Source organism: Sinocyclocheilus grahami, unplaced genomic scaffold, assembly GCF_001515645.1.
Source record: "Sinocyclocheilus grahami isolate Dianchi unplaced genomic scaffold, SAMN03320097.WGS_v1.1 scaffold62.1, whole genome shotgun sequence".
NCBI classification, from domain to species: Eukaryota; Metazoa; Chordata; class Actinopteri; order Cypriniformes; family Cyprinidae; genus Sinocyclocheilus; species Sinocyclocheilus grahami.
In genome coordinates this window covers 1,682,253-1,697,467 of record NW_015505241.1, presented here as the reverse complement: position 1 = coordinate 1,697,467, position 15,215 = coordinate 1,682,253, and the positions used below count along the sequence as shown (strand labels likewise).

Here is a 15,215-nt window from a genome sequence, read left to right as displayed (position 1 = left end):
TAGTAGAGGCTTAAGTGGGTATATAGTCTCCTTTAATGAAACAAGCTAAAAAAAACTCAAAAGAGTTTATGGCACCAATTCCATTCATTGTGCTTTACTCGCTCGCATCAGGACCCAGTAGGATGATGATTAACATATTCATTTGCATTTGACAACAGGACTAACAGGCATGGTATAAACCAAAAAACAATAAAATAACAAAAATAGCACTAAAGAAAAATCCCAGACTAAATCAATGCTAAATCACGACTGTAGTTTGAGGTATTGTGGGTATAAAAGGAACATTTTACTATTTTTTCATCTGCTTTTTTGCTTTTTTTGTCTTTTTTTGTTTGTTTCTTTGTTTTGGGAATAGCATAGCGTAGAAATCACATTAACAAAAAATTGATCACATAAAAAAAAAAAAAAACTACCAAAAGAACCAAAGTTGTCAATAATATCATAATTTTCTATGAGAAAATTAAAACCTATTACATGGCATTGTATTGACATTTCATATAAACAAAACCAAAAATAGCAGCAAAACAAGACAAGAGAAAGAAGCATGTCTTTTTCTTTTTTTGTTGTTTTCCATTTGAAAGTTTCATACTTGCTGGAAATCCCTCCATAGCAGCTAAATATGAGGAGTGTCTTCTCCCAGGTTCTCCTCTTAAGTTATTCCTCACGGTACAAACGTCTCAGTTCTGCTTTAACTCTTTGATGTCCAGCCATCACCCTTTTTTGCCTCCCTCTACCATCTCTACCATCTCTCCTCCTCATCTTCCTCCCCTTCCAGAGATCCACAAGACAAAACTGACATCTCTGGGTTTGTGCAAAATCTACTTGAAGCCACAACTTTTGTTTTAACAATAACTAGACCAGAGTACATCAACTCGGAAAAAATACTTTAACTATGGTGTCACGAGTTAGCAACTAGCGGGTCATTATACATACTTCAAACATAGGTACACTTGGGCATTCATGCATACTGGCCTTAAGAGGGGAACTGAAAAAATAAATAGTTCTTAATCTTTGATTTAACATCGTAGTGTTTCTACCGCTCTACATGCACTCTGTTGGATCGCACCTTAAACGTTCCCTAGCATCCATCCGTTCTGGCAAGAGGATCGCGTAGCCGTTAAACTACACCGCAGGCTTCAGTTTAAGCCTTCAACGAGCAAATAACTTCTCAATGTCCCCCTCTTCTCCTTTCTCTAACAGACCACTAACACCATTGATAAAGAGACCTGCTCCGTCCTCCATTCCATGTTTTCCCCCCATTGTTTTAACAACTGTGGATTTCTTTCTTTCTTTTTCTTTTTTGTCTCTAAAAGTCAGCCTTAAACGACAGACTGAAAGTGCTTTTTTTTTCTTTTTTAAATGGAATGGTTTTAGATAATACATGAATCTAAACAAAAAAGCAGACTGTGGACCGCACTGCAAGCTTAGCCGGGGAGCAGGTACAACATAAGCTTATTGTGTCATGGCAGTGATGACGATATACATTATTAATGGCAGTGAAGGCAACGATTCGAAGAAATGTTTCCGTCTGGCCTCAAGTTAGAACCTCAGCCCCTGGCAATCCACAGCCTTCTAGATCATAACAAAAATACATGCGTAAAAAATATACTAAGGTTACATAAACCATTTTGGAAGAGAAGAGGATCTTGTTAGGGAATCTGTCTAGGAATTATAATAAAGTGACTAAAGGCATGGCAAGCGGGGATATATTTACACGGCTAGGCTGCAGAAAAAGCAGGGAGCACTCTTAGCAAGTGTAACAAGGTACTAGAGAAAGACATTGAAGATACAAATAACGTCTCTTCTCTTTCAAAAATAGTTTCTGACACACTTGAAATAAAAATACCCAGCGTTGTCTTTTCAGCAACAAGTCCGGGCAAGTCACAACTACTGTTGTCGTTTATACAATTTTAAAATCCTAGATAGCCTATATCATTTTTTCGCTTGTTTTATTTTTGACTTAGGACATAGAGGGGGGCCGAAGGACAGAATTGAGATTTCCTTTCATTCCCTGTCCTCCACTGGTGGTCCTGGCCAGCGATAGCCCAATCGTCAAAACCACAGGGGATGCCGCTCAGCAGTCAACAGTTTGGGCGCGCTGAGGGGCAAGTTGTCGAGGTATTGGTCGGATGGTGGGGTGCAGGTGTGAGCCCGTTTTCCATTTGTCCCATGAAGCCTTTGGCCAAAGCCCATACCCAACAGAAACAAAGACGAAGAGATTCATCGCACACAAGATGAATAGCGATCCATTCAGATATTAATGTCTCTGACATCTGTGGGAGTGCAAGAGAGGTCCACGTCCTCCTCCACTCTTTTGGTCTCTGTGGAGATGTTGTGCTGCTGAGCTTGTCTGAGACTAGATTCCAGCAGGGACTCGATCTGTTCCTGACACGATCGCAGACAGTCCTTTGGAGAGAAACAGGGAGATTAGCAACGATGACAGCGACATATTGGGTCTTCTGGAGTGATATACGGAAGTTGGAACACTTACAGGGTCGCTTCTGATGACTTGTGAGAGGAAGCTGGTGAGGTTCTGGGACGAGAGGCAACTGTCGCTGCTTTTGAGGTACAACCCCTGCACTGCTGCTGCAACGCTGCCGGCCGCAATCATGGATGGAGGGCTTGCGATGAAGTTGACATCTGAAAATAACAAACGTACCGTGGTTGGAACTCAGGAATTTCTCAAAAAAGCCACCAAAAAGTAAGTGGCCCAAAGAATAAGAGGAATAAAATGGGCCATATTGGATCAGAAGCTAGAGTTGGGATTGAGCTCATAATGAAGCATAGCATGACTAAACTATAATGAGAACAGGGTTGGAAGGGGACAGTCCGTGACATTTGGGGCCCGACACCATTCTGCGGCAGGGCTCAAAGCCTTTGGGGGGAGGCAGAGGACTTTGCTGTAGGTCCTGGGCAGGCTACCCCCTACTGCAGCCTTCTCATTCCCAAAACGTCCCATAAATCATGCCTCTATACACACGTTAATGCTAAAAGTGCATAGAAATCTTAGGGTTTTCAAGATATTACAATCTCCTACTTCATAAAACACAACTCCGGTGCGTTCATAACCTGAACGGACAATAAGCGGAGCTTATAAATCAATGCCGGCTCTTTCCCTTATACTCTCACTTTGTGCTTCGCCCACACATGGCGAACAGAGAAATACAACTGCCTTTCTTATAGGAAGTCATCCAGCATTGCTAGCTGAGAGACGAGAGGGCAATTGTCAAGACAAATTGAGCATAAAGGCACGGGAGCCTTCACCCCAGCCCATTCATTTCATTCACCAGCGCCCACCCCCTTCCCAGTATCTATCCAACCACACTCTCCCTGGCTGAGATCCCAGGCTACTTCCCAAAGAAATGCAGGTCATAAACATAAAAGGGGAGCGAGCTGCGGTGATACCCACCATGTAAATGGAGGGACAAAAAGAGTGGGGAATACACTGGAGTAGTAGTATTACTTGCTTATTCTAGCAGGTGATAAACTGACTGCTGTAGGTTTCGCGACAAAAAAGTGGTTTTGCAGCCTAATATCTGAACATGCTCTCAATCAAAGAGACCTGGGCATCAAGACGTCTAGGTATGGGAAAATATCAGGTTACAAAGCCCTTTTCACAAGAAAAATATCAGAAAACAGCTTCCTCTTTTTGGTTCACATGCACTGCGTGCATAGCAGTGGTGTCATGAAGCAGGCAGGGCTTCTCAGGAGCCGTGGTGCAGTCACAGCAATCACCACAAAAGGAAACAGACTTCCTCTCTCTTGCAGAGGCTCACACTGGTTTACAATAACTGCGAGGGAGGAATTAGGACAAGCGAAATGGCTCTTTCCATTGCAATAAAGAAGTCCGCCTGATAGCAAAGTACTGGGTGAGGTAAGGGGAGGTTCTTCAATGCATGTTCTTTACAAAGCGCTTGGTCGGCAATATTTACACTAAGGCATATTCTCTTACATTAATAAATATGAACAAATTAAAACTGAACACAAACAGTTACACATACCTGTTGCACAGAGGGCCACAAACGTCTGGGCGTGCTTGCGCAGTATCTGCTTGGAGCTCTGATGTATAGGCAGTTTGGCGAGGAAATGTTCAATGAAATCATGTGGTGTCACTGAGGCCAGATCCCATTTCAGTTTATTTAGCGCCAGCAGTTCCATTTGCTGTGAGGGAGATATAAAAAGGCCCTATATAAATTTTCTATATACGATTTTACACTCTTTGACCACTAGATGGAGATGTCGATTAATTGCACAGCCAAGCAAGGCCTACATTCAATTAGCGGACACATAAAGAGTACAAAGAAGTTTGTAACATGCGCGTTCATATTTACGTCTGAGGGGTGGCTTTACATTTGCAGACCAATCCAATTAGCCTATCTGGTTAAGGTTTTTAATCCAAGACATTCACGTACACATCTTTGCGCAAAATTACGTGACTTGCATGACTTTAATTGACTTAAGTTATCTAATATAAGAAAACAGTTTCAAGCTGTATACTTATGAAGTGTTTAATAATTACCAATAATTCGCTGGGACGGACGGAGTTGTCCGTGTATATGCACAACTTCTCTGCTGTTAGTGGCACAGTCTCTTTCATCTTAGAGGCCAAAAACATACAAGTTGCTCCTAACAGCTGTAATCTGGTCTTTTTGGTGGGCTCCACAGATAAAAATCTGTCCAGGTAGTTCATAGCCAACGGAAAAACTTCCTCTTCGCATTTCTGCTCTTCACAGACCTTTAAAGAAAACAAAGTATGCATATAATCAAACAAAGATCTCGAATAATTGGCTGCTTTCCCCCCTAAATATGCGGTAAGAATCGAAAGAAACTAATATTTTGGTGAACATGAATTAAATAAACGAAGTGAAATAATTTTGTCATGCTTTCATCTTCTGGAGTTACCCCACGTGTTTAGCATCTGCTGAGTCGTGCATTTGCACTAGAAAGGGTTAAGTTAGAAAAGAGACTTTTGCGAACGCTAAAAAGAGTACTTAATCAGTTAGTTAATACTAATCTAAAGTATTGGACAATGTATAAATATTGCAATTTGCTGCTGATGCTAGCGGTCGGTGCTTTCCGAAGCAAAAAGGTGGCGTCCAAGCTAGGTTCAGGAAACAATTTTCTAGTTCGTCATCTTTTCAAAAAATATTTAAAAATATACAAAAATTGTTTCGCTCGACTTAAAACACATGAATGAAATCATGTGGTGTGACTGAGGCAAGATCCCACTTCAGTTTATTTAGTGCCAGCAGTTCCATTTGCTGCGAAGGAGGCATAAAGAGGCCCAAGTTTACATAAAGGCGCATTTTCCATATCCGATTTTACACTCTTTGACCGCTAGATGGCGATGTCGATTAATTGCACAGCCAAGCAAGGCCTACATTCAATTAGCGGACACATAAAGAGTACAAAGAAGTTTGTAACATGCGCGTTCATATTTACGTCTGAGGGGTGGCTTTACATTTGCAGACCAATCCAATTAGCCTATCTGGTTAAGGTTTTTAATCCAAGACATTCACGTACACATCTTTGCGCAAAATTACGTGACTTGCATGACTTTAATTGACTTAAGTTATCTAATATAAGAAAACAGTTTCAAGCTGTATACTTATGAAGTGTTTAATAATTACCAATAATTCGCTGGGACGGACGGAGTTGTCCGTGTATATGCACAACTTCTCTGCTGTTAGTGGCACAGTCTCTTTCATCTTAGAGGCCAAAAACATACAAGTTGCTCCTAACAGCTGTAATCTGGTCTTTTTGGTGGGCTCCACAGATAAAAATCTGTCCAGGTAGTTCATAGCCAACGGAAAAACTTCCTCTTCGCATTTCTGCTCTTCACAGACCTTTAAAGAAAACAAAGTATGCATATAATCAAACAAAGATCTCGAATAATTGGCTGCTTTCCCCCCTAAATATGCGGTAAGAATCGAAAGAAACTAATATTTTGGTGAACATTAATTAAATAAACGAAGTGAAATAATTGTTTTGTCATGCTTTCATCTTCTGGAGTTACCCCACGTGTTTAGCATCTGCTGAGTCGTGCATTTGCACTAGAAAGGGTTAAGTTAGAAAAGAGACTTTTGCGAACGCTAAAAAGAGTACTTAATCAGTTAGTTAATACTAATCTAAAGTATTGGACAATGTATAAATATTGCAATTTGCTGCTGATGCTAGCGGTCGGTGCTTTCCGAAGCAAAAAGGTGGCGTCCAAGCTAGGTTCAGGAAACAATTTTCTAGTTCGTCATCTTTTCAAAAAATATTTAAAAATATACAAAAATTGTTTCGCTCGACTTAAAACACATGTAAATGTCGAGTAACGCATGCTTTATTGGAAAAAAGCAAAATCTTTCGAATTCAATGACAAAAACGATGCGAAATGAATTGAATTCTAAAGCCCCAACATACAAAGAGAAGCATGCGACATTTGCGAGAAGCGGGTGTTTCAAAAATTAATATAAATTATTCCAAAGCATCAAATCTAATGTTAAACATCTGTAAATCCAAATCATTCGATGGGAAATATAATCCGACCGTTTATATTACGATATTGAATTTAGAAACTTGAAAAATATTATATTTTTAGACCGTCGTGCAGGAGGTGTATGGCAAACTGAAACAAAACTTTTAAGATACAAATATTACGTTTTCTTGCAAAAATGGGGTTTGAATTATACCTGTGATTTAAAGGACAACTAGTCAGCGCCTTTACGCAAGTGATGTCAATAAAGTTTCCATTTTAGAATTTAGAGATATAAAAAACTTAAGCAAACGACAACAAAGATGGCGTATAATAAGCTACTGGCACGAGTGAGAATGCATACGTGTACATTGGTATTAAATTGAAGTAAAATCTAAATTCATTTATATTTTCTTTAGATTAATAAGAAACGACACATATGAATGGGGAAAAATAATCGATTTCAATAAAAATGCGATAGCGGAAACCAAGGAAAACGTCTCAGGTCTACGATTGATATTACTGTCGTAATAAAACATTATTTTTACTAGTTTAAGATACAAATATTACGTTTTCTTGCAAAAATGGGGTTTGAATTATACCTGTGATTTAAAGGACAACTAGTCAGCGCCTTTACGCAAGTGATGTCAATAAAGTTTCCATTTTAGAATTTAGAGATATAAAAAACTTAAGCAAACGACAACAAAGATGGCGTATAATAAGCTACTGGCACGAGTGAGAATGCATACGTGTACATTGGTATTAAATTGAAGTAAAATCTAAATTCATTTATATTTTCTTTAGATTAATAAGAAACGACACATATGAATGGGGAAAAATAATCGATTTCAATAAAAATGCGATAGCGGAAACCACGGAAAACGTCCCAGGTCTACGATTGATATTACTGTCGTAATAAAACATTATTTTTACTAGAAAAAAAATCGCCGATAATAATCGGACAGCATATTTCCGTGTGATAGTTCTGGGATGGATAACAGTGCTGAAGAACGCAAGTTACATTTAAACATATTTACATTTATTAGTTCTTGGGGTCCAAAGAGCAAGAGCAGAATCATCATGATGCAAACTTGTGTAGCTAATACTAAAAAGACAGCTATTATCCAAAACAAACCTCGAGCATCCATGTGGCGACGATTTTCCTCATTTTAGGTACAATTTCTTTCTGCACACACTTGAAATAATTTGGAGATGGAAGATAGTTTTCCTCTGCTTTGAGCATTGTCTGTAAAACTCGGTCATTCAACAGGTTGCTATCTTGGTAAGCTCTTCTAATGGTATCCACTTCACAGCAAAACAACTGGTGTTCCATGTCTTCAGCGGTGCCCGAGGTTTAGCGGTGACGAAAAGTAAGAAAACTGGATCTCGTGTCGGACACTGGTCTCGTGGATGCTTTGCTGCCTCTGCTGAACCCTCTAAAACTCTGCTGCAGCTCCGCTTGACAAAACTCCCCTATGACGTGACTGTTGTTAAGGGAAGATCAAAGCAGCAGCGAGCCTGTGAGAGAGCGCGAGGCTGTCTGCTCAGGGCGGAGGATCAATCTTAAAGAACTATCTTCTCTCGAGCTTGGGCTTCTTCCTTTAGCAGTATGGAAATAGGAGGTCCTATGCCGGGTGACGAGTGACCAAGGAGAATCGGTGGGGGGGTGCAAGGGGGCAGGCTGCTAGTGTTGTGGGTGTCGGGGGTGGAAAGACGGGGTAAAAGGGTCTGAAGATGTGTATTGGTGAAGTAGTATTGGTAGGGGGCGGTATAATAGCCCAAATCAAGGTGCCCATGCACTGTCGCGTTGAGAAACCCAGTGCGCTCAGGACCCAAAGTTTTATTCATGTCAAATTCAAATTCTGTTAACAATTGTTTTCTGCTGAGACACCTTTTTCGATTATTTAAACGCTTTATGACTGTACTAGCCTATGGCACAATCACTTTATGAAGTTTTTATTACAGTCATTCATTTATGCATAAACTCGAATGTGGTTTCCGTATATATGAGACAAATGTGCGGTCTGGGGTGGAAAAAAAAGAGCAAACTCTTTTGGGTTACCCTAAAAGAAGGAAGCACAAATGATCCTAAACCAATGAACGAGAACGCCTGTTGCCAGGCAGAACTGCTGCATAACTTTCATCTGAAAACTCCTCGTGCAGATGTATAATGTACAAAATATTTTGTACAATTTTCAGAAATCTCACGAGAGGTATTGCACTTGTCCTCCTAACTTAATAACGAAATATAGCTCCTGAAGTTTCAATAAAATGTTTATGTCAGTAGGCAATTACATATTTCAGAAAATAGGCTACTGAAAAAATGTCATTACACCTTTTCGAATCGTGAATAAACAGTGTTCCTCCTTTTGAAGAGTACTGGCTTGTTTATGGCGTTTAGACAGACCATCTGCACATAGCGTTAACAACACAAATTGCTTGATATAGTTTGATCAAATAGGGGCGCTCTCACTTTAAAGACCTCACTGCTGTAGCTTCAGGATGAATTGAAGCTTTACAAATTCCACACATTCCACTTTCAGTACCGTAAAACAAGTAATTTGGTGGTCCCAAAAACTTTGGAGTTGAGAGAGGAGCTAGCAAAAAAAAAAAAAAAGGAAGAATTTCTTCATATTACACCGTTTTCTTTTCTTATTTAATAATTTTGTATAATACAGATATATCACCGACACAATTATTTTTACATATTTTTACATTAGTTCACTTTGTGCTCTGAGATCAAATGCTACTTAGACCTTTATTACTATTATATATTTTTTTTATAATTAAGACTAATTTATCTGTCCATGTCCAGAACATGCGTCCGAGTGGAAAAATAAACGTAATACATACATTGTATGTTTATACGTATTTAAAACATTGTACACTCTAAAAAATGCTGGGTTAAATACAACCCAGTGCTGGGTAAAATAGGGACAAACCCAGCAATTGGGTTATTTTGACCCAGCGGTTGGGTTACAACCCAGAAGGTTGGGTTAAACATTTAACCAAACCGCTGGGTCAAAATAACCCAATTGCTGGGTTTGTCCCTATTTTACCCAGCACTGGGTTGTATTTAACCCAGCATTTTTTAGAGTGTAATCTTTTATAAAATAAATTCCTGACATCTGAGATCGACCTATCAATAACAAACTGTCAGAAGCTGTTTCAGGAAAGTTTCGAACCTAACCTATTGTAAATAGACTAAATAATTACTGATAGCTTTCTTGGGCTACAAAAGTGTTGCTAACAATGAATGACCGACCATGTGAGTTTTTAATTGTACTTCTATTACCATAAATACGGCAGAAAGAGTAGGAAGATGTAGTGCTGCGGTCCAATCGGAAATCGCTCTCTTCTGTCTGCAGACAGTGCGTGTACATTTCAAGTTCGATTTCACTCTTAAAAACTAGGTAACAAAATATTAACAAGTATCTGAATTCATAAGATGTTTAGATGTTTGTGGATTACTGATGCAGGTTTTAAGGTAGCCTATTGCAAGTGACTGAAACGATCACAATCCATAGTAACCTGACAGCATTAACACAACATTTTTTCTTCCACCTCATAGAAAACAAGTGCCGTCGGCTCGGAGGAAATTACATTTATCTGATTATTGAGTATGATAGTGAGCTTCTAACTTAGCTCAGGACCCTTTAACCAGCTAAGCATGTTTTAGTGGCCAACTTGCTGAACTCTAGCAATGAATGCAAGCTAGACTGCATTTTTTATTTTAACAGGTTTCCCACAGTCAAGAAAACGTGGAAATATCAGGGAATATAAAATTGGTGTTTTTCGGGCCTTCAAAGAATTTATATTAATAGATATTCATCTCAAAAAATAACTATATTAAAAAAAAATAGTTATAATTAATTCAGTCATGTTTACATTGAATTACAAATGAATGAAAAACGAATGCAAAGTCATTTGTGATTTTAAATGGAAATACTTTTTTCCTCTTTTAGATTATGTTAAATATATTTACACTCACATGCACACACACACTCTAAAAAATGCTGGGTTAAAAAGGGACAAACCCAGCTATTGGGTTGTTTTGACCCAGCGGTTGGGTTCAAAACAACCCAATAGCTGGGTTTGTCCCCTTTTAACCCAGCGCTGGGTTATATTTAACCCAGCATTTTTTAGAGTGTAGGGAGGTTTAAGGTGAATGTGGATGCCTGCGTATGAATGTAGGGATGAGGGCACAATAAATAATTCTTTCTGGCTACCTAGAGGTAAACGACTCAGTCCTGGTGAGCACTGAGATTAAGAAACAAAAGTAGCAGGACAAAGGACTATCCTTTTTCAAGGATTCAAACAGGGTGTCGGTCTAATTGCCAATTAGTGCTTATCTCCTCCCTCAACTCAAGATCATTTATACCTTTGTGCAGTTATACCTTCCATCTCCATAATGCCAATGGCACATATACTGTACCATGCACATATGCAATTTGTTTGTTTAAACATAGCCCTAGATGCCTTAATTTAAATCACAAAGAATTTATTTTTATTTTTATTTTATTTATTTTTAAAATTCAAAACAAGAGTACAATCTCATTCTCAATCTTTTTTTTTCTTTCTTAATAATATATTTTGAGAGATCTGGACATCTGTCTACTGCTACAAAAGACAGAGGTATCTGAGAGGTAGTTTGTGCATCACCATACTGTAACAACAGTGAAAATTTGTTACGTTAATGGTCACTTTTTTCGGAATTTTAAGGGTTTTGATTGAACCCTTAAAGTATCCCATTATTCAGTTATAATAAAATAAATTTCACTTTAATAAAACTTGGTTCATTTAGATTGCTTTAAATGACCTGACAAAACACTTTTTACAGTGTATGAGTCATTTAGTATTTGTTGTTTTATATTTAACAGTTACATACTTTCTGCTTTAACATTTATATAGAAGTATGAGTAAATGTCAAAAGTAATCTGCCATGGTGGTTTAGAAGTAACATCAAACCCTGAAAGGTAAAAATGACTTCATTCATTATGTTAGAGCAGCCAGCAGTAAATCAGCAATAAATCATTGTGCTGGTACAGCTATCGTAATGCTCAGTTGCTAGAGCAGAGCTAACGGCTATCCTAATGAGCAGATTGCTGGTCATCAATCACTTGAGCTAATCCCACTACCTATCACTTTTACCTGCAGGCTCTCTCCTCTTCTGTAGTCTTCGTCTTTCTTACTGAATATTACCACTCATTAAGCCCTGGCTATTTGTCCTGTGCCCTCAGGTGTACAAGTACTGATCTTGTCCATCCTGTAGCATACAATAGACTGATAATCTCTAGCTCTTGGGATGGGATGCTTGCTTGGACACAATTCAATTCAGGTGCTTTCATGAGCCATGTCTATAGGAACCAAAATAATCTGTTGAATATTGAATTGATTATAATAATCTGTTAATTGATTTGACAGCTCAAATTAAGTCTTCTGAACTGGAGGAGACTGAATATTTACAAAATATTTGCACTGTGCTGTCGTTTTGTTCAAAATGCATATGTAAACTAAAATGTGACGAAAATTGGATTGCAAAAAGGGTTAATAGAATCTGAAATCAAATTGGATTCATTCAGACTTATTAAAATTAGTGCATGTAAACATACCTTGCGTGATCTCAAGTTGAAATTAGTTTGTGGCACAACAGCTTGGAATGTAATTATTGAGAATTTACAATGTCGTAAAATAGAGACGAACAGGAATTCATGATGAAAGGCATGATGAAAAGTTGTGATGTCTCAGCCTTGATAAAATCTTTATAATGGATAAACAACTACACCGGTATGGTACAGCACCATACAACAGGGATCCAATATGAATGTGTAGCCTAACTGCATTTTTTTCAGGTACATTCTCAGACAGCGATGTCCATGCATTGCAAAAACGTTTATACAGCAACAGTAACTTTTGAGATACAACCCAAAGAGTACTTTCAAGGCCCAACAGTGTGTCCTTTCACAGCTGATTTCTGATTCAGGAAAAAGGAAGGATGAAGCGTTCCCCTTTTTTTCTGCAAGATAAGCATGATGATATAATCCGAAGATTCCCTGTTTAGTTCTGCTATCATTTCATACCACTTCCGTAATGCTCGTCTGCAAATTTTTTAGTGGAAAAAAATTTCCACTCCAAGTGGAGTCCTGCGGCCTCTCTGCCCCCAAAACCTCTTTGTTGAAGGGATCCATTCCAATCCCAAAGCCAGCGCACTCTCGCCCAGTGGCTACCTTTTATTCCACTAATGGTGATGAAGATAAATGTGGTGCCAAATGAAAGCTAATATATTTCCCAAGAACCATGCAGGAGGTAGAGCAGCAGGCCCATCACCCTCAAAAACGAAAATAGACATTTTAAACCCTTTTCACACTCCTTCACATTTTACTGGCATTTTAATCAATAATTGCATTGTACACAATGTTGATTTTCAGGGTTCAGATATGATGTAGAATAAATGGATTTTAGCAGATGATTTGGGAGTGTTATGTAACTTTCAAAATGTCTTAAAACATGTCTGTGTTCAGTATTCTGGTCATCTTAACAAAGACAGTCTGTTAAGATGATAAGGAGGTCCATGGACCTTCGGTCCTTGGAGATATAGCAATGCACATACATAGAAGAAGCATTATCCTGTTCCCATTATTTGACACCAGAAGTATCTGTTAGTTCAAGGGGCAAGTCTTGTAATACATACACACTGCATTACATTGGCTACATCCTCTCATCAAGTGAGGAATGCATGCTAGCATATATGCATAATTGTATGACTTAAGTCTGTAATTTGCTGGGTGGGTGTTGACAAGGGCACACAGGGTCACCTTGCACTGCAGAGAAGCCTTGTTCTTCAGTGACCAGATCACAGACAATGCATCGTCTTCTAGTGCAAATGCTTGCCCATGAGATTAGGATTTGAGAGCCTCTTCAAAGAATTCCTGATTTGCTAAAGCAGGACTTTGCTTTAGCCCATTTATCTTACAATTCTATATTTAAGAATGCTAATAACTGTGTATTTGCAGATCACATAGGCACATACATAAGTCTAATCTCACTTACAAACATGGTTGAAATAGTTATGATATTTGTAAAAGTTTTAGTAGATATAAAATGTGCATTAAAAAATTTTTGTGGGCAAAACAATGACTTGGAGTCATTTCACTTGAGTATTGGATAATTAAAATAATCTGAGTGATTGAATTTATGACTCCCCACTTTTGGATTTTGTACAGGCCTGCAAGCAAATATATTTTCATTTGTCCCCAAAGTCTGACCTCTGATCTAACCTCTTTCGTTGAGTTGGGGGAGGTCACTGTCACACTAAGTCCATCTTCAGCTTTGAAGTCTTGACTCCTCTTCATATCTTTGATATGTGCAAAAAAGGACCATAACAGACAAAGTATAGGGGGGTTCTTTTGCACCCTCAAAATCCTCCCCACCCACTTCCAAGAAAACCCATCAAAAGGAGAGGAAAGATCGAGCAAGAGAAAAAAAAAGTTCCCCACTGAAAAGGACCCTTTTCTGCAGGCAGGGTGGCACTACAATAGCCCATGAAAAGATGGATAGAGTGATTGTCCTGTTTAGTGATCCGCAAACGGAGAGAAACAGGGTTCCGCCGCAGTGCAGGCGTGGCCTGCGTCAGGCCCTCACACGTATTGAAGCCAAGGGCATTGAGAAGAGGAAAAACCCTAAGGATAATAGAGGTCCTTGGAAGAGACGGCAAAGCAGCAGAAGGACTGGCTGCTGAGGGCCATGTGAAGACCAAACATAGTGGACAAAACTCAACCACTTCCTTTTCCTCTGAAGATTTAGAACATGCATTTCATTTCACATCACACTTGAGTTTTATTTTACAAGTTATTCGGGGATGTTGACTTTTTTTGTTATATACAGCGGTGTGGAAAAGTTTTTGCCCCCTTCCTGTTTTTTTTTTATTTTTTGCACATTTGTCACACTTGAATGATTCAGATCATCAAACTAATTTTAATATTACACACAGATAACCCGAGTAAATACAAAATGCAGTTTTGAAAAGAAAAAAGCTGTCCAAACCTGCCTGGCACTACGTGAAAAAGTAATTGCCCCCTAAAATCTAATAACTGGTTGTGCCACCCTTTGCAGCAACAACTGCAATCAAGCGTTTGCGATAACTGGCAATGAGTCTTTCACATTGCTGTGGAGGAATTTTGGCCCACTCTTCTTTGCAGAATTGTTTTAATTCAGCCACATGGGTTTTCAAGCATGAATGGACTTTTTAAGGTCATGCCACAGCATCTCAATCGGATTGAAGTCTGGACTTTGATGAGGCCACTCCAAAACCTTCATTTTGTTTTTCTTGAGCCATTCAGAGGTGGACTTGCTGGTGTGTTTGGGAAACGGTTTCTCTTCCGTGGCTCAGTACGCTTTCAACTCATTTTTTTTTGTCTCGAGTAAGACACTGTATGACATTCACGTCACATGATTTGACAGATTTTTACGTAGTAAGGGCGACAGCGAACCGCGTTAAAAGAAATGACATAAGCGGTTTTCATAACCGCTGGCCAAATTCAAAAATGAAACTAAAATGAATTCATCTTTGAGAGCAAGGGGGCCCCCTGGTGTTTCGGGGGCTCTACGCAGCTTGCGTATTTTACGTATAGGGAGGATCGGCTCTGCTCCCATGGATGCTGTTTTTGCCCAGTCTCTTTCTTATTGTTGAATCATGAACACTGACCTTAATTGAGGCAAGTGAGGCCTGCAGTTCTTTAGATGTTGTTCTGGGTTC

The 15,215-nt window shown here is 38.9% G+C and overlaps 1 protein-coding gene across 1 annotated transcript; it reads right to left on the bottom strand.

The window, feature by feature from the left end:
* Positions 1–325: 325 nt before the first annotated feature.
* LOC107584710 (G1/S-specific cyclin-D1) lies at positions 326–8,059 on the bottom strand. The gene is made up of 5 exons (XM_016271417.1): positions 7,596–8,059; positions 5,631–5,846; positions 4,002–4,161; positions 2,492–2,640; positions 326–2,406 (listed from the first exon to the last, which is right to left on the bottom strand). Exons 1-5 carry the CDS (start codon positions 7,791–7,793, stop codon positions 2,251–2,253), a joined length of 879 nt encoding a protein of 292 aa, XP_016126903.1. The 5' UTR covers positions 7,794–8,059; the 3' UTR covers positions 326–2,250.
* Positions 8,060–15,215: the final 7,156 nt, after the last annotated feature.